Source organism: Limulus polyphemus, unplaced genomic scaffold, assembly GCF_000517525.1.
Source record: "Limulus polyphemus unplaced genomic scaffold, Limulus_polyphemus-2.1.2 Scaffold1664, whole genome shotgun sequence".
Taxonomy (NCBI): domain Eukaryota; kingdom Metazoa; phylum Arthropoda; class Merostomata; order Xiphosura; family Limulidae; genus Limulus; species Limulus polyphemus.
The window spans coordinates 141,942-163,570 of record NW_013667274.1 but is presented as its reverse complement, the minus strand read 5'-3'; the positions used below and the strand labels follow the sequence as shown (position 1 = coordinate 163,570).

Genomic DNA, 21,629 nt, shown 5'->3' with positions numbered 1-21,629 from the left:
AACTTTTTGTGGTTCTTGCGATATCGTTCAAATCTACTGAACCCATACAGAGATTAATTACTAAAATAACAGATAAAGTATATTTTTTTTCTTAAGAAACTTTTGATAACTATCTGGACATTATAAAGATTTCGCATATGAAATTTCGAAATTTTCTGATGCATAAAAGTATTTTTAATCTTAAAACGAAAATTACTTTGCATGATAGATAGGAAGATGTGAAAGGAAAAAAAGTCATGAGAGAAACATTGCTTACAAACCTTTTGACTTAATAAAAAGATATTTTGGGTATGAAAGCATTGTAGTGATTACAGATAACCTGCCAAATTTCGTTAACATTCGCTTACTAATTTCAAAGTTATAGCATGAAAACTATAACAAGCACCAAATGGTTATGAGGTTGTCACACTGACTGACCCCGTATTGAAATAGTTAAAGAAAACTTCTGAAGGAATGCCTGTAATGTTTTCAACAAGCATGTTGTGCCACATACATGTAGTTGTTTACTTATATGTATTGTCACATAGACATGTCACCATTAGGCTTCATCAAATAGTCTAGTAGTTTGTGCAGCTAGCCTATAGCTACTGCTTGAACCACTTTGGTAACAATCCAGTTACCTTCCTCAGAGTGATGGTTATGTCATCTAGGGACTGACATACACAACTCATATTCCAAGCTTCAAGAAATAGATAATTACTAGCAAAATGCAGGTGAATTAAGAAATTTAACTAAATGTCTATTTACCACGAATAAAATTCACGTTTTTACTATTATACTCCAATACACGATCAGATAAACCCAGATTCCTTGTGGATTTTAGATGTGACACGTTTCCCAGGAAAATTGATGAATATCTAACAAGTATTGGATGGAATGCTCTGTACAGTTCTTACCGCTTAATCACATTGTTGGGGTGATTTACTAAAAACTTCACGCAGTGGCTCAGAAAGCAAGGGATCGAAATGTCCTTCCAATCACATGATAATCTTAACTGTCAATAACAGAGTGTATTATTTTACAATGTAATACAAACATTGCATCTCAATACCAATTGATAAATTGGGAAGCAAGGAATGCCACTTTCTTTTAGTCTGTGATTGAGAAGATCAGCAACTATCCTAACTGCTAATGAGTGAGTAGCATTCAAAAATGTAGTTCATACATTCTGCCAGACTTTACCACTTGATGACTCGGAAAGAAAGGTATGCTACTTCCTTTCAATCGCCTTGAACAAGTGACTGTTTTAACTTTCACACAAATAGTAACTGCATAGTTTAATACATACACTATTCTTCATGCCATCACCCAGAAAGCAAGGGGTTGTGACATTTCAGTCAGCAGTATTTCAACGACTTTCTCATCTTTTAATCATGTAGAAATCATATAATGTACTGCATAAATTACAGTGTATCATGGGATAACTTGTAACACAATGAATGCCGCATCAGATGTCTGACCTAATGATAATCTTGGCTTTCCATAATCAGCCCTACCCATATTGATCAGAAGGCAAATATTGATGTCTTGACTGCAGGTTAGAGCTGGTAGTCACTTCCATCTCTAGCAACTCCTTCCCCGGGTAGATTGGAATGACTAAGACAGTATCCTTGTTCTTCTGTAACTCATCCATTTCTAAGTGCATCAAAGGCTCATATGTGATTTATTGATTTCCATGTGTTTTTGTGCCTCTTGTCTGCTGTAACTCGTATGGTAGAGTACCAACTTGTTGCAGTATCAGATATGGACCAATCAAGCTGGATCCAAGATATTGTAGTATGGCTGGCACCACATTGGAACATTTGTTCTTTCACTATTCAATCACAGCACTTCTGCTAACATGTTACCATTGAGTTTTGTAGGATGAACCTCTATACATTGATTATCATCAACCTCAACCATTCCACATACTCTGGGGTATACTGTGGGACTTTTTGTGGTAGAGGACCATACATCACATTCACAAAGAGTAACTATTTCCATGTTAATGGAAGCAGGTTTTTCAAATAGCTTGTTGATTCCTGTTCTGTTGCTCTGTAGGCCAAGTGTTCATCTTTGTCAGTTCTGTCAAGATTAACAGACTTCACAAGTATCTCCTTGATAGTTTGTACTGCCCATTCTGCCAAACCATAAGACTGGGAATGATAGCATGAAGTACGAGTCTTCACCACATCTAGCATCTTATACACCTCAACAAACAGCTGTTCAAGTTAGCTCCCTGATCCACGTGGATTTCTTCTGATTCTCCAAATCATGTTATCCAGGTCTCAGTTATTATATTGACCAATATATAAGCTTTGGCCAACTTCATTAAGTAATCAAGGATAACAAGTACATATCAGTGACCTCTTACACACTTCAGGAGCAGACAAGCAATATTTAAAGAAATTTCAATGGGAGGGATGCTTGGTATAAATCAACAACATTTTGGTGTTTAATTGCACTTTTAGGTCTGCATCTGGGAAACCCAATATCTCTCTTTTGGATTTTACCTTGCCTTGGCCAGTTTTTCCTATGGGTGGCACATGTTGTACATCACTCACAAGAGTAATGAACATCTTGACTCACCCATAGCCAGAATATTCTTGTTTATTTATTTGTCGTTATGCATAAAGCTACCCAATGGATAGTGTTTGTCTGGCTTTACCTTGCTAGACAGTAAGGGGCACCTATGTTAGGTCAGGGTACTTCGGATGCTTGCCAGAGTCCCTGAAGCTTTAATTTTGGCATCAATCCACTTCCTGGTTTGCATTTTCTGTGGCTGAAACAGACGTGTTTTCAACTCCAAAATAGTGTCTAGGTGCAGGAAAGTCCACAAACGAACAAGGTATCACAGTGCAGTGAGATAGTCTGTTTGAATTTCCATGTTCCAGGTGTAGGTGATAAGCTATGACAAAGTTATATGCGTGTAGTGTCATTACCCAATGTACTATCACTCTCTTTAGCTTTTTAAAGATTACTAACCACTTCAGCTAAGCATAGTCCACCCAAATGGTAGCAATAGTGTTTTACAAACCAGCAAGCAGCTCTTTCTTCATTGAACATTATCTCCATTTGGCAGTCATGAGCATATGACTAGCAAATGCGATTACACGTTTTAATCCTTCATACAATTGCAATAACACTGCTCTGACTCTGCTATTGCTAGCATTGGTGTACAATAGAAACAGTCTTGACAGGAATAGGCCAGCACTGGAGCTTTAGGGATTGTAATGCATGATCACATTCATCACCGCATCCAAACTACACTTATACTTTTGTGAGAGCCAACAATGGTGCTACTTTCTACAAAAATTCGGCTACAAATAATCTACAATATGATACAAGACCAGAGAAACTATGAAATTATTGTTTCGTTATGGGTCAAGGTTGATCTCTCATTGCAGATATCTTGGCTTGGTCTATCACGACCCTATCTCTTCCTATAATATGATGCAAGACCAGAGAAACTATGAAATTCTTGTTTCGTCATGGGTCAAGGTTGATCTTTCATTGCAGATATCTTAGCTTGGTCTATCACGACCCTATCTCTTCCTACAATATGACTGAAAAACACCACCTCTGCATGAATGACCAAACATTCTACTTCTTTTCACATGTACTTGAGACATGATATAATATATACCACTTTTAATACCTATATTGAATTTGTGAAACACATGTATCTTCAGACAATAATTGTATTTGATGGATACCAAGACATCCCATCTACTAAAGACATAACTCATCATAGAAATACAGGAGGATGCTATGACACAGTAGTCAAATTTACTGGAATTATGATTCTTACTTTGAAAATAACAATTTATTTGTAGCAAAAGAAAATAGGCAAAAATTGATATTGTTCAGTGGCAGATTATAAGATAGTGGATATGAAACACATCATACCAGAGGAGATGCAGATTTCTTGATTATCCAAACAACCATTGCATCATAAGCTAAATCCTAAACAATGCCCATAAGACAGGTAAAAATTATACAGAATTAAAAAATGCCAATGGTTCACAAAAAGCTAAAAAGACAATTAAGCTGGACAGTATCGTCATTACCCCCCCCCAAAAAACCTTGTCAAAAATGGTGCCACCATTTGTGGTCACAACGATGGCATGAAAAAGACATGGGCAACTGTGACTTGAATGTTACAAAGTCCACACATTGGTGGAGCAGTCCCACTTAAAAGAAAATCATGTTAAGAAACTATGACTAATGCACAGTCTAGACAACACAACTTCCTCCCTCCAATCCTTATGGAAACTAGATGGCGAAACAACATGAGATTTTATGAATTTTCTAACCCCAAATCGACTGCCAACTGTCATGAAGCCATGCCTTGATCATAGGACTGTAGTCCATATACTTGACAGGCACGGCTGTGACAGTACCAGAGCAGATTGATTTAGCTGTGGTGTCAGCAAGTTTGTTCCCTAGAATACTGACATGGCCAGGTATGCGGAAAAACTGGATTGAAATGGATGACAGAGAATATTGGGTCAGTTGTGTCTAAGTGTCCAAGAGAACATGGTGAGAATTCACATGAAGCGATTCCAGGGCCAGTAGAGAGCTAAGAGAGTCAGTGTAAATAGTACAGTTAGTGTATTGCTTAGCTTCTATGTGATCCAAGGCAAGCAAAATAGCATACAACATGGCAGTGAACACAGAAACTGTAGAGGGCATCAAGCCATAAAAACCATGACACAGCCCATAAAATCACCTGATTTTGAACCATCCATAAGAACGGGAACAGGAAATGGTTTGAAAGATTTTTGACAAAAAGAAGATGGTACTTCCAATCGGGAGTATCTGTCTTCCTCAGAAGACTCAAAGAAAGATTACAAGTGGAGGTGGTAAAAAGCCATGGAGGAACAGGCTGGTCATCAGATTCAGCAACATCATCCAATGACAGGCCCAGCTGTGGATTGATACAAAGACGAAATTGGGAAAAGGCTAAGTGCCAATTCTAAAAGAACAAAGCCAATCAAGGAAGAAAGACAGAACCCCAGTTGAGATGCCTTGGTAAGGATTGAAGCTTAGTAGTATATTGCAAAGAAAGTTGAAAACATCTGAGGTGAAGAGGAGATTCAGGGAACTTAGTGTACAGACTGGACTGGTGAAATGTGAAAAGCCCCCATGCAGAGCCAAAGCTCCAGATGGTGCACAGGATCCAACATCTTCAAGGCAGAGTCCCTAGCTGAACTGTAAACCATACACCCATAGTCCAGCTTTGATCATATGAGAGCATGATAGATCTGGAGCATGGAACATTTATCTGTACCCCAAAAGGTGGAAGAGAGGATGTACCGCACCCTTATACACTTGACACTCTTAGTTACCATGGGAAGAACATCACCACTAAGATGGAGCTATGGATCAGGACGCAAACCCTGCTGGTGTAATAAAATGTATGCAAATGATCTTAGATGAAGAGAAGGTAAAAACATTTGCCATGGTCCACCCCAACAAGTGAGTGAGAGCAGTCTGAAGCTGCATCTTAAACCTCATGTTCGACAATCAACAATAAATGTGAAAGTTGTCGACATAGATGTTGTTTGCAACAGTAAAAGGAATTGTTTCAGTCAGCATTGATCTTAATACTAAAAAGCGTGACACTCAAGACATAGCCCTGAAGGATGCCAAGTTCCTGTGTGAAGGATTGGGACAGGGTCGAACCCACACAGACTTGGAAACGCTGATCTATTAAAAATCATTGAATAAAAATAAATGGCCACACACCCCATATGAATGGAGGTCATGCAAAATGCCAAACCTCCATGTAGTGTCATGTCTTCTCAAGATCAAATAAGATAGAAACAAGATATTCTATCTTGAGGAAGGCTTCCCTGATCAAGGCTTCAAGATGAATCAGGTGGTCCACAGTGGCACACCATTTATGAAAACCATGTTTGGGGGAGAGAAGGTTGTTTGATTCAACAAACCAAAGACGACAAGCATTAACCATCCTCTCCAAAACCTTACAGAGACAGTTAGTTAAAGCAATTGGACGATAATTAAAAGAAATCATGGGATCCTTCCCAGGCTCTGAAAAAGGGATGACAATAACTTTGTGCCAAGCATCAGGAAAAACATTCTCCTGCCAAACATGGTCAAACATAACCAGAAGAAAAGCAAGAATGATGGCACAATATCTCGTAGTGAACATCATCAGGTCCAACTGATGTACTGGCTGACTGACGAAGAGCAAGTTTAAGTTCCATCAGTGTAAATGGACTATTATAATCATAGAAATGAAAGTGGCGATCTCTCCACCTGTGACTTGGTGGCCAAGAAGGCTAGGCAAGAAATGGAAGTGCTGAAAAGGTAGGAAAAGCTCTATCCACGAGTATCAGCAATGCCCCATACATCAACAACTTCCTGACCATTGGAAAGAGGAGGAGAAGCATACTTCCACTGACCTTCCGAACCTTCTCCCAGACGAACTTTGAACTGGTGGTAGAAGAGATGCTAGTAGTGAACTTAATCCAAGATTCCTTCTGGCTCTGACCAGCCAGGCACAGGCATGAGCCTGTTGGAAAGCAATGCGATTGGAAAGAGTGAGATATCTGCAAAAGATATCCCAGGCCCATTTCTGAAAACAAGGGCTTTTATTTTATACACTATAATATTTTTTGTGATTAGGAGGCATCAAGGAGATTATGTCAAAGTAAATGCTTTCCTTCAATATCTGCTATTTACTATAACCTTTATGAGTATTACTGTATCAGATCAGGCAATATATGAAGTCAGATAAAAATATGGATCCACAAAAATGGGGGTGGATTGCTTGTGGTGACCAAATGATGATTAAACATTCAAATGAACCACCTGCATCAGAGTTGCTGCTTAATGTAATTGAATGTAGTTGCAAAGCAAGTTTTTCAAATCTAAAATGTAGTTGCATAAAGCATGGGATTCTGTCTTCACTAATATGCAACATATTGTCCTCCCAATGTGCAGAGGCCATTGCTAGATATGCCTTCCATGCTACTGGTGCAGATCACCTACATAGACAGCCAGGGTCTAAGTACTAATCCACTTCTGAGCTTTGAACTTCGCTGATACTCCAGCGGGTCAAACCAGTAATGCTGCTTGTACATGTTTCAGTTATCCTACTACTCCTCATCCAGGTGTGCAACAGTATTTAGGCCAGACTATCTAAGCTCAGGACCAAGTGTTGAAAAGTCTGTTCTTGAGTCCATTTAATCCAGCCAGTGACCTGCAAGAAACACTGTAGGAACTGGTCCAGGTTCTATTTCACTGTCCCTAAAATTGAGGGTATGACATGTTCGGCCTTACTCATAGGGACCTACACAGCTGGCCACAGCCTCTCCTTCAAAAGATGCTAGCACCCATGCTAGGATGAGCTACTGCTGATTTCATCAGATCTGGATGGAAGCTGCATATGGTTTCAAGTTTCTAATAAATATGTTCAACTTGCATTAACTAATTCCCTTTGCTACATTGATGCTCTTTTTACTAGAAAAGTCTCAACACAAATTTTTCCTATTCAAATAGTAATTTTCCATGGACATTCATTACATTTACTGGCCTAGTGACTACTAAACCTATAACTTGAAAATTATTTATTCTTTTTTAATTTTACATCTAGACACCAAAAAGATTTTAATAAATTTGATAAGAAAAAATATATAGGATAACTTCAACAAACTGGCATATATCTATATATCAAAAACATGTTTTGTGTAAATTGCTGAATATTAATAACGTCTTGAAAAATTACAACTGAAAAATTAATTTATTTCAAAGAGAACATAAAATACAAACACTAGAAAAAATAACCTTATTCCTGTTGGGATAAATATAATCTTACAAGAGAAATATTTTAGTATGAGAAAAGAAAGAGGTGACTTATTACAGAAGTACAGAAATTATTTAACTATAAAATGATCCAAATTTGGCTTATAAAAGTGTTCATGTCAATTGCTCTTCAATGAAAATTAGTCAAAAATATGTATAGCACTAACACAAATAATGTTTCAGTACAAAACTGGCTGAACCTTTAAATTAACTTGTTTAGACAAATTACTATGATAAAAACAAAGTTTCACTTCAATACAAAAAACACCAATAAAGTATTTTGTGAAATTTTAAACTTTAAATAATATTATGAAGAGAGAATCTTTGCAATACAGAACTGGCCTACTGTTTATGATACACATTTAAGATGATAAAAAGAAGTCTGTAATACAAATAGTTTTTAGCCCAATGAGGTTAGCACCATCTACTGGCAACTAAATCAACTTATGGTACAAATATTTTTAAATGTGGACAATAAATTACCATACAAAAGAAATAAGGTTTGCAGTACTTAAAACCAATACTCAGTAAACACGTCTATGAAAGAATTTGAGCTTTTTCGAAACTCTACAGAATTTTAATAATTTTATTACAATGATTTATACCTTTTTGGTAAATAAGGAAGCAATCAAAGCTAAACTTCATGACAAGTTTCTTAACAGAGCAACAAATCTTTAGTAAAGCTTCATATAAAAAACAGGGACAGTTAAAGACCATTAAACAAAACGCCTAATATACCTAATAAAAAAGAAAATTAAACTTTTTTATTTTTGATTTACTGTTGAATAAGTTTCATGTGGGTTAACAGTCCAAAAGTAACCATGAAATATTTTTCGATTTGCAAAGACTTGACCTCACTGAGAAGATCTTGGAGGGGAGCATGTGATTTCAACTTTGTACTTAAATTAGGAAAAACATGAAGCTATGGGTATAAGAAATAATGTTTTGCAGTCTTTGAGTCTGCATAATTATGAGTGAACTATCAAGATATCTTATTATCATATAGCACTTCTATACTGAGGAACTGACTACATTTGCATTTTTTACTGCATAATTCAACAATATGCTCCCACTATCATCATATAATTTATGATAAAACTATTTCTTTTTTATACATAAGATTTATTTTATTTTGATACTATCTAAATCTTGTACAGAGGCAAAACGTGGACCACAACTGCATTTCTCTTTCTACACAATTTTTTTTGTTTTTTAATTTGAAATAACATCTATACAGACTAGGTTTCAGATACAGTTTTTGTGGTGATCTCCTAGCCCAGTTCTGAACAACAGTAAAAAAAAGGTTAATTACTCATGCAGAATTATTAGCACTTCTAATACCATTGTAATGTGTAATATTGTGAACAGATTTTTGGCTAGCTTACTGTAATGTACTCTAAATATCACTTGAGTATTTCAGAGTAAGCAAAAAAAGAAAAAAAATCAAGGGAAAAGTAGCTACAACATTTATCTACATAAAATGCTCAAGAAATCTTATTATCTGAAAAATCCCACTTTTGTTTTTATATTAATACAATTAATAACATTTGAATATTTGTATTTTTAATTCACTACAAAATTCATCATACCTATATCTTAGTAGAATGTAATATTTGTTCAACAATATTTATATGCACACACATACACACTTCAGTTAGCTATACTATTGCTCCAGAGGAAAGAAGTTTTCCAGACTTCCAAGAAATTGGCATTGATGTTCTCATGATGTAAAGAAATGAAACACAAATATATGTCACTTCAATCAGCCAACAAAACATATTAAAACATGCTTCGAAGTTAGTAGTTTAACTCTATTCATGAAAAAATATATATAAACGGAAAAGGCTATTTCCTAGTGCTTGATTCAAAATTTTAGCTTACCTATATATTATACACTAATACCAAACATAGCTAAACATCTTATGTTTATATATCCAAAGAGAAAATAATTTTTGCTTTAATTTAGTCTAAAATACACATCATCATATATTTATGGCACTTTTTTATATATAATTTATAAAATCAGCACTTAATTATTTCATATAGCTAAATTTAATTCAGTGTTATTTTTGCCCTTAAGTGCTAATATTTTCCAATTTTTCAACTAATTTTAATAGGATAAAAGTTGAGAAAACTATTTACACATGGTAAGGAACCAATGCATGCTATTCTAACAGTCTACACTATATTCAGCAATGGCAAAGAACTAGTTGCAAGTAAAATATCATTTTCTACACTATTGCATGAACTTGACATCCAAGTACAGTATCTCAATATTTAAGTTCATCATTACATTAGTAAAAGATTTCTATCAACACATTATAAGAAAGGAACAATTATTTTTCTCTGAATACCAGAATTCAAAAAAATGATAAACAAAACAAAAAGACATCTATATAAAAAAAATCTCAGTAGGAAAGAAGGTGTGAGAGCAAACTGTTGCCTTCAAATCAAAAGGTTTTGTAAAGTTGAAGTTTAAGATGATACATTTACTGAATTTGTATTTTACAAAACAATATCACAAAAATTGTAACAAAAAAAAGTCTCAATGGTCTTCTTATACATACATCAGAAAAATAACAGTAAACCAAAATACTTCTAAGGAAAGACTAAAGACTGCAACAAAATGATTAACTAAATTTCTGATCACAACTTCTATCACAAAATAAGACATTCATCTCATGACGCTAGGCTTTTGTACTATATGGAGTAACTACATGATAGAGCAGGCGTTTTTCACCTATCAAATTCAAATGACAATGATGATACTGAGGTAGGACTACTTTTTAAACTATCTGAAGAATCAGTTTCACTTGGTTGAGCTACCTTTTTTATCACAGAGGTTTTTTCTGTTGAATTCCTTTCTTCAGCTTCTAAAAGCCTGAAATTTGTGAAGTTAATTAGTGAAAGCTTGAATAAATCATGTTCATACTATTGCATCTGATGTTATCTAAAACTAAAATACCATACTAATTCATGCACTATTATAAAACTGTTTAAATTTACTTTCTACATAAGCTTCTAAAATATTATAATTGGATAGGTCTGTGTGGAAAAAACACAAAGATGTGTGCTATTTATTTTTAAAGCCATCCAGCATATCCAAATAATTTGAGTGTTAATAGCATATATGTATCTTAACTAATAGCCATTAAATGCAAGTGAAGTTGATGCACCCCTGATATACTTGTACATTTAGTTACATTTTTACAACTAGTGAAATAAATAATCTAATTTATGACTGCTTATTAATTTATTATCAAATGACCTGCAGTTTTCTCAGCTGCAAAATCATAGAAATGAAAAGCAAGATACCCAGTGTAGTCTACAAGTCTAGTGCTGGCAATAATATAAATCAGGCCATTGTAGGCCTAAGGCACAAAGTTTAGAAGTGAAGAAAAAAAAAAAAAGATATTTGGATATGGTTTAGGTTCTGGAGTATATGGTTACGAGTGGTCATAGTAGAAATAAGTTTGAGGTGGTATTACATATGGAGATGAATTTTGGTTCAAAATCTTGGGAATGCTAATTTTAGGAAAGAAAACAAATTTATACTGATAAATTGGAATACTGAGGTAAAGGAGATGCTTGTCAGATGTGGAAGGTTTATAAAAATAGGTAGTTAATTATTTAACCTACTTTTATTCCACAGAGAAAAAAAAGTGTGGCTGCAAGTAACATAGCAGTATTACTCACTAGTTTTAAAGGATTTCTTTAAATATGTTATATGTAAAGAATGTTAAAATGGGGATTGGAGAGATTATTGTCTCTTTGTACAGGTCTTTTGTACTTGTTTAGTGCATAGTTTTAGGTGTTGGGATTCTTACTTTAAGAATTATATTGAGCTGTTGGAAAGTTTCAAAGGAGGGCTACTAGGATGATTGCTAGAAAGGCTGTCATATGAGGACAGGTTAAGGTCCTTAAGATTAATTCCTTTTCAGAAAGAAATGATTAGAGGGTATATGTTTAAAATGTTCAAACTATAAAGGGAATATTTAGAATTGATACTTCCAGTTTTTAATGGTAAGAGTGGTAGGACTAGGGTCATAGATTTAAGATTTGGCAGGGTAGAAGTCATCTGCAAATTAGGCAGTTTTACTTTTCACACAGGGTAGTGAATGCTGGATATAAGCAGATGGATGTTTGATAAAATGAATAGGATAACCACAATGGGCCTCTTGTTGTCTGTCAAATGTTAATTTTCATTTTTGTATTCACTAGCCAGTTTTGTTACTTGATCAGCTACATATTTACGTTTCTGGGATCAATATAAATCTTTATTTTATACACTGTCACAGTGAATTGAATTCCATTTTATTGGTGGTAAAAAATAATTCATATTCTGTTCTTACCTCAACATAATCTCAATACATGGACTCAACTCTTCACTGGTGTAATAGGTAAGCTTCTGAAGAAATCTTGGCCATGCTGGAGAGATGAGCAGACACATGCGTGTAGCTGCAATAATAGCTGCTGCAACCATGGAGGGTGGAAACTGTAAGAACGTGTGATCTACAAAGCAAAATTTACAAGCAACTGCTAGCCTCATAAGTTTGTTCTCTTCAAAAAATCACACATGCAAATTAACAGTATATGTTGTATTTAATATACGCTTTTCTCCTATTATTTCTAATGGTTTCAGTTAACTTTATTTTACCACATAGATTAAACTTATAATCATGCATATTCATACTTATGTTTAAACTAACAAACTATTAAAATTAAATGTTGTGAGAAATGGGATTGTGCTAAAGTTCTATCTCTACTGCAAATCAATGATATAAATTACCAAACTTCCAGGAAAAAATATTTTCACTAACAAAATAAAACTACCTCGAATGGAAAGATCCAAAAAGTAATCATTGTAATGCTGAGCACAGACACGTGCTTTTGGCAATGCTGGCAGAGGTTGACCTGCATGAAAGTCTGTTGTGCAAACACAATAGTGTTCATAGTACTCAACAAAATGAGCAGTTGTGGGAACCATCAAATCCCAGTGGAAGAATTCTACTAGAGCAAGTTCCATTTGTACAAATTCATGAAGATTATACAGGTTATCAACAGTCTGATTTAGCTCACTTGTTTTGGGGATCAAGCTGTCCTTCTCTTCAAATTTAGCTGAAATAAAACTTTTTTTATGAATATATAAAATAACATTTGCAGGAAAACTACATAATGAAAAAAAAATATGTATTTGTAAAATAGAAATAATTTTTTATCTAATTTTTGATATCTAATAGCATCCACTAATTCTTTGGCAAGAGCTACTTGCACTCAGAAACAAACTAGTGTAACAAAGTGCATAAAACTTGTCATATTATCCCTTTCCTGATCATGCATTTTGTATTCTCAGGAATTTTATATTTAATTGATTAATTGCCACAGTTTCCAAACTATTTCCAGTTCCAAACCCATCTCAGACATCCCAAATCTATGCCTCTTCATCTGTTCAAAAATGTATTTCAATAGGTCCATTCAGCTTTGTTTGCTACATATGAATTTTTTTCCCACCATACTCTAACCCCACCAGAGCCTCACATGACCTCAGGTTTGGGAAACACCGATTTATTGTATAAATGGCATCATTGAATTACTGTGAAAAAGACTTCTCAAAGTACATCCATATAGTTCCTGGGAATAGAAATAGCAAATATATCAAGTACAAACCTATGGGAACAAGGAGTTAGAAAAACAGGTAACCGAATTGATGGTTGTTTCTTTTTCTTTTATAAAATAAAACCTCACAATTTTTATTTATTTAATAAATTAAAAGAGAAAACATTAAATACCATTATTTTAGTGAACTTAAAAATCTTTTATAGCTTCCCAAATTAAAAAAAAATGTCTTCCAGAAACCTTGCTTATGACATACCTGCTACCAATAAACAACCTAAGGTAACTAGCTGTAGTTGTTCACGCTGAATACTGTGATTATCCATGAAATAATCTAACAGGTATATAGAAAGGTGTTGGACTGGGGTTGATAGATTTCGTCTTTTACAAATGTCAACCAACCAATCAACAAGAAATTGACGAAAATGAAGCTGAGGAGATTGTGCATGAAAGACTGCTCGCTGCTGTTCTTTAGCTCGAAGGTGGTCATGGATTTCTTCCTCATATTCAGTCAGCCACCAATCCTCTGTGATTGACATTGAATTCCTAGCTTGGGATGATTAAAAAAAAGGAAATGTATTGAAATCTTTCTATTTATGAGACCAAATATAAGGGTAAGTTTTATTGGAATTTGATTTAATAACCAAGTATTAAGTTATATTTTACATACCATGAGGTACTGGACTAACTAAGAAATGAAAATGTAACAATTAATGAAGCAATATAAATAAACTGTAAAAAACGTCACTTGAAAAAATAGTTTTGGATTCAACAAAATAAAATTGAAGTCACTTCTTCCAATGTATCAAAACAAGTAATTCCAATTAAAGTAATCTCATTTCAACAAGGAATATATATATATAAACTTGCTTTATTTACACAACTGAATAATTATATAGAAGTAAAACAAACTTGCATATTCAATGAATACTGACTGAGCCAAGTGATAGTAGTTAAAATTAGATGCAATTAAAAGTTATCCAATAACCTCTCTATTACCTTATCATAAATGATTCACAATTCTGATTTTCCAATTTTCGTATTCAAACGAAATTTAAAATTTTTTAATCTTTTAACAAAAAATTTGTGAATATTTAAGGCTTTTATAAATATACCAGAATAGGCAGATATGTATATACCTTTGAAATGTTTAGCTAAACAGTCTATGTATGCAAATCTTTGAAGCAAACATTTATCAATTTTACATTAAGTTTTGGCAAATATTTAAAGATCTAGGGAGAATTTTTCATTACTAGATATTGATCAATGACAAACTTCCATAACAATGCAAATTCAATGCATATAAATCTCAAAGATCCAAGTTGTAAAATATCAAGTTGACATTATTAAGTAATCCAAGTTTAGAAACTTTACAAAATATACATTAAGATTCAAAGTAAAAATATTCATAAGTATACATTCACCTTTCATAAACTACTAAGAGTATAATCTTTACATCACTATCATTATACATAGCATTTAAAAATACCTACACATGAAAAAAGTCAACATTTTTGAGCTATATTATTTATATATACATAAACCCTTTGTCAAATCTTTACTGATACAATTAAGTATGTGCATTACCATGGAGAAGCTATACGGAATACACTTTTTATTAATGTCAAAATTTGAATGAGTTAGAAAATAGCATGTAAGCTACTTTACATGTGTATAATCATATAATTTTCCAACTACTTTTTGCAAAACAATCTTATCACAGTTTTGAATTTTCTAACATTTCCTTGTAACCTATTTTATGATATAAGATGGAACTTGCACTAGTACATTATTTACAATAGTCCCACTGATGGAATTGTTTGGATTTCAATTCTTTGAAATATCTATAAAGAATGATTACAAGAGGCTATTTATATCAACCTTTCCCCATACAAGGTTATTTTGATCATACATGGACAAGCTGTCTGGGTCAGAAAGAAAAAGCTTAGAGTTCACCACTATCCACATTTTGCATGTTTTATGGCTGCTTCCAGGCCAGGTTTAAGATACAAAGAATTGAAAAAAAAAAGATAATGCTCAACATTATACCAGATATGAAGTTAATGTACCTATCATTCAGCTTCAGAGAAGAGCTGGTTGATTAACTCTCTTACCCATGAGCATTGTTTAATCATGTAAAATAACTGATTAATCAAAATTATTACATCAGTTAATGTCACGAAAATAATTAACTAATCAAAATCAGTGTTTCCAATCATAACTCTTTTCTATTTTTCAAACTATCAAGGTAATAAAAATATTGCCATGATTTCTCATTATTGCTTGTGATTAATTCAAAGTTGTTCAGCTTAATCTATTAGTATCACAACTCACAAAAATAGTCAAACAATCAGTCTGAGTGAAATGTGATATCATGCTAAAAATAAAAAAATACTTCTTTACATGTTACAGCTTTCATATTTCATTTTGCATAATCTCTAGAGCCTCTTAAGTGAAAATAAGTTTTTTCACATCCGTTTCCTTGCAGTAATCCTTGCATCAAAAGCAATAAAACTGTTTTCTGTAGAGCTAGTGTAAACACCATGCAATAGCTAAATATAATTTTTCACAGAGCACTTGAGCTTGTGAAATTTTATGTTACTGAAGTTTTGTTAGGCTAAGCTGAGAAGTTTGAAATGTTTATATTTTAGATATTTTTGTTAAAACTATAACTATAAATATAATATATACATAAAATTAAGAATTTGCAGAACTAACTGCATACTCAAGCTCTGTTATACTTGAATCAAATTTTTAGGTGTTCTTCAGTAAGCCTTGTTGAATCTTGTGACATTTGAACATATTACATGTTTCTATTTTTTTGTAGTGTAGTGATATTCATTCTGAATCTATTCTTTGTTCTGAATATGTGCAGGTTTCACATGACACGTGGTTGAGAAAACCTTTAAGTTGATCTTGCTTCAAGTTACATTTGTTGTTTTTGAAGTAGGTAATACCTGTTACTGTTCATGGAGAACATTGTTTAGAACAAAAGTGTGTAAGAATGTTGACAGCAGTGTTCTTCAATAGTTGTTCAGGTGATATCTAGAGGTTAAAGCCCCATCTATAGTGTAATAAGAATGATCAGTCATGCGGGTAGTGTAGGTTGCACTGGATAAAGGCAAGATTTTCTTGAAGCTAAGAAACTTTGGATTTAGCAATCTGGTAGATAATCTAGACCTGAGAGGACATCTGATATCTTAAGTACACTGCAAGTGCAGTTGTGTTTATACGTAATAAAGATTGTAATTTTGTCCTACACTTGTGTCTAGGCCCATGATTTTGTTTAACATTGAATTATGTAAGAGTCTTGATAATACTGTGCAATCAATATCCTGATTTAATTTCCAGTTATTAAGTGGACTTTTTTGACAGCTTATACTCATTTCTATCTGGATATATTATATAGTCACAAGTTTGGGTGTTGAAAGAATTCATTTAGCTTTCAGACATGCATTTCAGAACAAAAAATATATCACTCACTAGAATATATGTCTCAAAACTAGTCTAATTTATCCATGTTCCTAAAAAGCAACGGGCAGATTAAAAAAATTCATTGACATTTAGATCACCACATAATAAGCATTTCTGCTAACTAACAGTATACAGTGTAAAAACTAAATAATAACTAAGAGTTATGCAGAGGAAAAACTGCTCTTTCTATTGATTATGAACATGTCAATCAGCCATGTAAACTTGATTACTAAACAATCTTGATGATCAGAGGGAGAGAGGGAAGGGATTGACAAATATATTGATATTGCAGCAAATCAAGAAGGAATGAGATTCAAAATTTTAGATTCTTGCTTTTAATTATGTTTAACTGTGTTTCTAATTAGTTGAAAATTTCTAACGTATGAAAATTCTGAAATGGAGAAATCAGAGCTGAATAATATGACACAGAAAATGAAGGTTGAGAATTTGAATATTTCTTTTTGAAATTAAGATGTAATATGCATGCACTAAGATAACAGCCAGTCAGACTGACCAGCATCTTCTGTCTGTCAGTAAACTCAATTTTAAAACAGTCTCTGAATGGTATTTACTGGTTAATGAAAATACTGAATGGGCCCAATGATTATCTAATTAACAAATTCAACTAATTACCTAGCTCTTTTTGGAGTTCTTGAAATCAAACAGTTGCCAAAGTTGATGAAATGAGGCCATTAAGTTATCCCACTTTGCAATATGACTGATGCACCTATATTACATATATATCCTCTTTCTTCCCATTATGAAAAATCACCATGGTTGACCCAAAATTCTAGACAAACTTCTATATCTAGGATGTTTCCATGATTTCAACTTTGTAATAACTTTTTTAACCATGTGAAAAGAAAAAGATTCCATCTTAAAATAACAATGTTAGAGTTTTTCTTTTCTAATAAACAATAATACTTATATCTATCACTATATGATACAAAAGTTTTTTTCCACTACTGCAGGATTCAGGGGTGGGAGTAGCAAAGTAGCTAAGACTAAAAAAATGTTAGTCCATTACATTTTTCTCTAGAATCTAAATGTTTCCCCATTTTGTTTCAACCTAGACAAACTTAATTTTGCTATTCAGACTACTATGTTTACTACATTTAGCAGTTGGCATTCTTACATAACAAATACAAGAAATATGCATTTCATTATGAAATTTACAGGAACAAATGCACACAGGGGCACAATAGTATCACAAACACACTATATTACATTTAACATTTAAAATGTAACCATTTAATGAATATATCAAAATATTCTTTAATGTGCTGCTCAATTCTCTTTTAATCCTTTGCTGACTCATGTATCTGTGTTTTATAAATTCATAAAATTTTAAAAGGACAAAAAAAGGAGCTTATTAGCTCATCAAGGATGTCCCTTCCAGCTTCCAACTATAACCACCCCTTACTACTCATGTATTCATCCAATCTCTTCTTGAACTCAGTTAAATTTTCTTCTTCCACTGCCCTTGAAGGCAGCTCATTCCAAAAAGCAAACCACTCTGTTTTAAAAGTAATACTGTCTAAACTGCAGAAGACTCCTATGCTGCTAAAATTTGAATTTATGACCCCTTATCCTATTGTTTTTCACTACTAAACACATAAAAGTTTGATGGATCTATATTATCAATACCCTTAATAATCTTAAACACCTCAATCAAATCCCCTTTGACCTCTTTCCTCTCCAGAGAAAACAAGTTTAAAAATTTTAATCTCTCCTCATAGGATAATCCCATCATCCCAAGTATCATTCTAGTGGCTCTACTCTGAACCTTCTCCAACAATTCAATGCCCTTCTTGAGGAAGGGAGCCCAAAACTGTACACAGTACTCTAATTAAGGCCTTACATCAAGAATAATGGCAAAAAACAAATGGTGTTCACTAACATACAAATAACTTGAAGTATGCTATTTGATTTGTTGTGCTTATCCTCCTTGTGGATGTTTTAACACCTGGAAGTGTTTGATTAATTTAGTTGTGCTATGAATAATTTTCTGTCATTCAACTTCAGTATGGTGATTATGAAACACCATTTTTGCCATTGCTTCTACAGTTCAGACAGCAGCTACAAAAAATGCAAAAGACATAGTCTGAAATGTCAGTTTTTCATAGCCACTCTACATGTGGTCTAATTAGTCCATCTCTTTCATCAAACCACTTCACACATAATTTGTTTTTCACATCTTTATCAATTAGTTGTATATCATTTCCAAGATTCACGAATAGTAGCATTTCAATGAAGCACAGTTTCTAGTAGACTTACACAAGCTAACTTACAGCAACACAGTCAAAGAAAATGTAGGTATGGAAAACCTCAATATGAGACTGCTTACAAATGCAAATTGATTTAGCCATGTAGTAATCCTATATGAAAGTACAAATAATAATGATTTATCATCCACAACATACACTTTTCATATGAAGCTACATCACTAATATTTTTTCACTGTTTGCAAAAGAATATTACGATAGAAACTTCCCATCTCTGAGAATGTTTTGTAATTATCTTAAGATACATTAGGCAGTTTTTCTCATTAGGTCTGAAATGACATTGAAATTGCCAAGTGCATTTTTCTCTCCAGAGAAACTGTCTGCTCCTAATTTCTATATACTAAAAACATTTATTTTAAACTATGGCACCACGATTAAGCTGAAAAGTGAAATATTCTATTTAAATCTTGTTGTTAGATTCAGGGGGATATTGTTAGTAATGTTTTACAAGTGCATTTGATTACAATGTAATAGCATTAGAACCTTTGTTGTTTTATGTAGGCCAGAAGTAAAATAAGCAGATAGTCTACTTTAGGAAATTCCATTTCAAGAAACTGCAATATAAGAGACTGGCCTAAAACGTAGAAGCTGGTATTCATATACAATTTCTAACTAGAGCAACAAAGGGTTTCCTTTACCACTCATTAACAAATAATAATTTTTCCATTCTTTACATAAATTATCACCTTCCTATTCTTTAATACTTTACCAATTTTATTGATCTTTAGCTTTAGGATTAGATATCGTTGACTAATTTATTCATTTACTTTCAAAAAAAAAAAGAAGATATTTCTCACAATGTCTGACAGAAAGCTTAGTTTTTTTTGACAAAGATGAAAAAGTTTGTATTAAGTTCTGTGTAACATCCTTCTTCAGTGAATTTATACATATTCCAAGGGGAGGTACATAGATTTGTATGGGTGAGTATGAATTGGGGTTGATCTCCCTTAAATAAGTTTAATGGGAATGATAACTGACAGATGTAATCTAATGAATGTGGAATATCACAGTAGGGCTCTGCTCTGACTTGAAAATGTGTTATTTTGCTATTTTTGTTGTGGTCCATATCTTATTCTGGATCTCATCCATCACTGTCTTTTGAGGACATTTCTTCTTGGTCTTGTCTTTGTCCAATGCATATGTTTTGCTACCTATCTACCTACCTGTTCTATACTACAGCAGCCAATTTTAAGCCTTTAACTCAAAATATAGAGGCCTGACAATGTGCTACAGTGTTGTATGAATAAAGATTTTGTTTGTTTAAACACTTGTGTTCATTTGTATTTCTTCTGCTGTCTGTTCATTTTATTCTCTGTAAGACACTTCAAGAATGTGCATTTGATACTTTCCTGACAAATATCAATGTAGCTGAATACCAAACTAATAATGAAAAAAAAGCATCCTATATTTCTTTAGAACTTGGCCAGGACAACCTTAATAAGTGGGCAAGAATTTTTTTTTTCAGTATTTAGAAGGAAGAGAACATTGATATGTTTTAAGTGTGAATTGTGATAGAAGCTTGAAATATTTAGCTGTTTGTTTACAGTGAATATATTTAACAGAGATCTCAGATTTATTTAAAAGAATTTTGCATTTATGAAAAAAGAAAGTTACTTTCTACTTGTACTAGTTCTAGTTTTCTTACTATATAACAGATATGGGCATAATGTACATATGTACATAACTTGAGTTAAAAGAGGTTTATAGACTTGAAGTTGTTTTTGCTGTAGTATAGACGAGAAAGAGTTACTGGAATCATATTTGATATTGCACACTTACGAATCTTTCAGGGTGTTGAAGTAGTATGATTCAAAGGAGAGGTGTTAATATTAAATATTAATTTTCATTTTCATAATATTCATTTCTGAAAAATGAATCAAGTTGTGCTTAGTCTGTGAGAATACATAGAAGGCAGACAAAGCAGATGCAAAACATCGATATCGGGTGTAACTTGTACACAAATCATTCAACTACATACATATACGTTACTGTGGGCAGTAATATTTACAAATTTGATTAAGCATGGAGAAGTAGATTCTATGAAGAATATTTCTTTTAATCCAGAATAACCGGGCTAGTACTAGTGAATGGGTAGAAATGTGGAAAACTGGCTAAAATGATTATAGAAGGTGATCCACTTAGACTGTAGATATTTGGAAAGGACTTATTTCTTAAATAAGAAAACAAATTTTGTGTGATTATCAATAAATGTTTTAAACATTAGACTAAGTGTTTGGCTGTGATTCAAATACTGAAAGAGTTTAGGATTTACTTTAAAAAAATTATAAATCTTAGAGTAAAAATATAACTAACTTTATATACAAAATTTTTTAAAAGGTTTCATAGTAGTATGCATTTTGGTAAGAGTTCCATATGGCACCCCCACTCAATTTAAAAAAAAATTCATCCAGGTAATATTTATGTATTAATAAATCATATTAATAG

At 33.1% G+C, this 21,629-nt stretch overlaps 1 protein-coding gene across 7 annotated transcripts in view; it reads right to left on the bottom strand.

Annotated features, from left to right (window-relative positions):
- Positions 1–10,147: 10,147 nt before the first annotated feature.
- The window catches only part of LOC106464479 (cyclin-J-like), a 14,775-nt gene continuing 3,293 nt past the window's right edge, over positions 10,148–21,629 (bottom strand). For 3 of the 7 annotated variants that reach the window (XM_022392209.1, XM_022392207.1, XM_022392208.1), the window contains exons 3-6: positions 13,685–13,971; positions 12,646–12,930; positions 12,165–12,348; positions 10,148–10,693 (exon numbers count right to left, since the gene is read on the bottom strand). In XM_022392209.1, coding sequence (XP_022247917.1) covers positions 10,549–10,693; positions 12,165–12,348; positions 12,646–12,930; positions 13,685–13,964 — 894 coding nt within the window. In that variant the 5' untranslated portion in view covers positions 13,965–13,971 and the 3' untranslated portion in view covers positions 10,148–10,548. Of the gene's footprint in view, positions 10,694–12,164; positions 12,349–12,645; positions 12,931–13,684; positions 13,976–21,629 lie in introns of all 7 variants that reach the window. The other 4 variants (XM_022392205.1, XM_022392204.1, XM_022392206.1 and 1 more) reach the window with 3 other exon arrangements.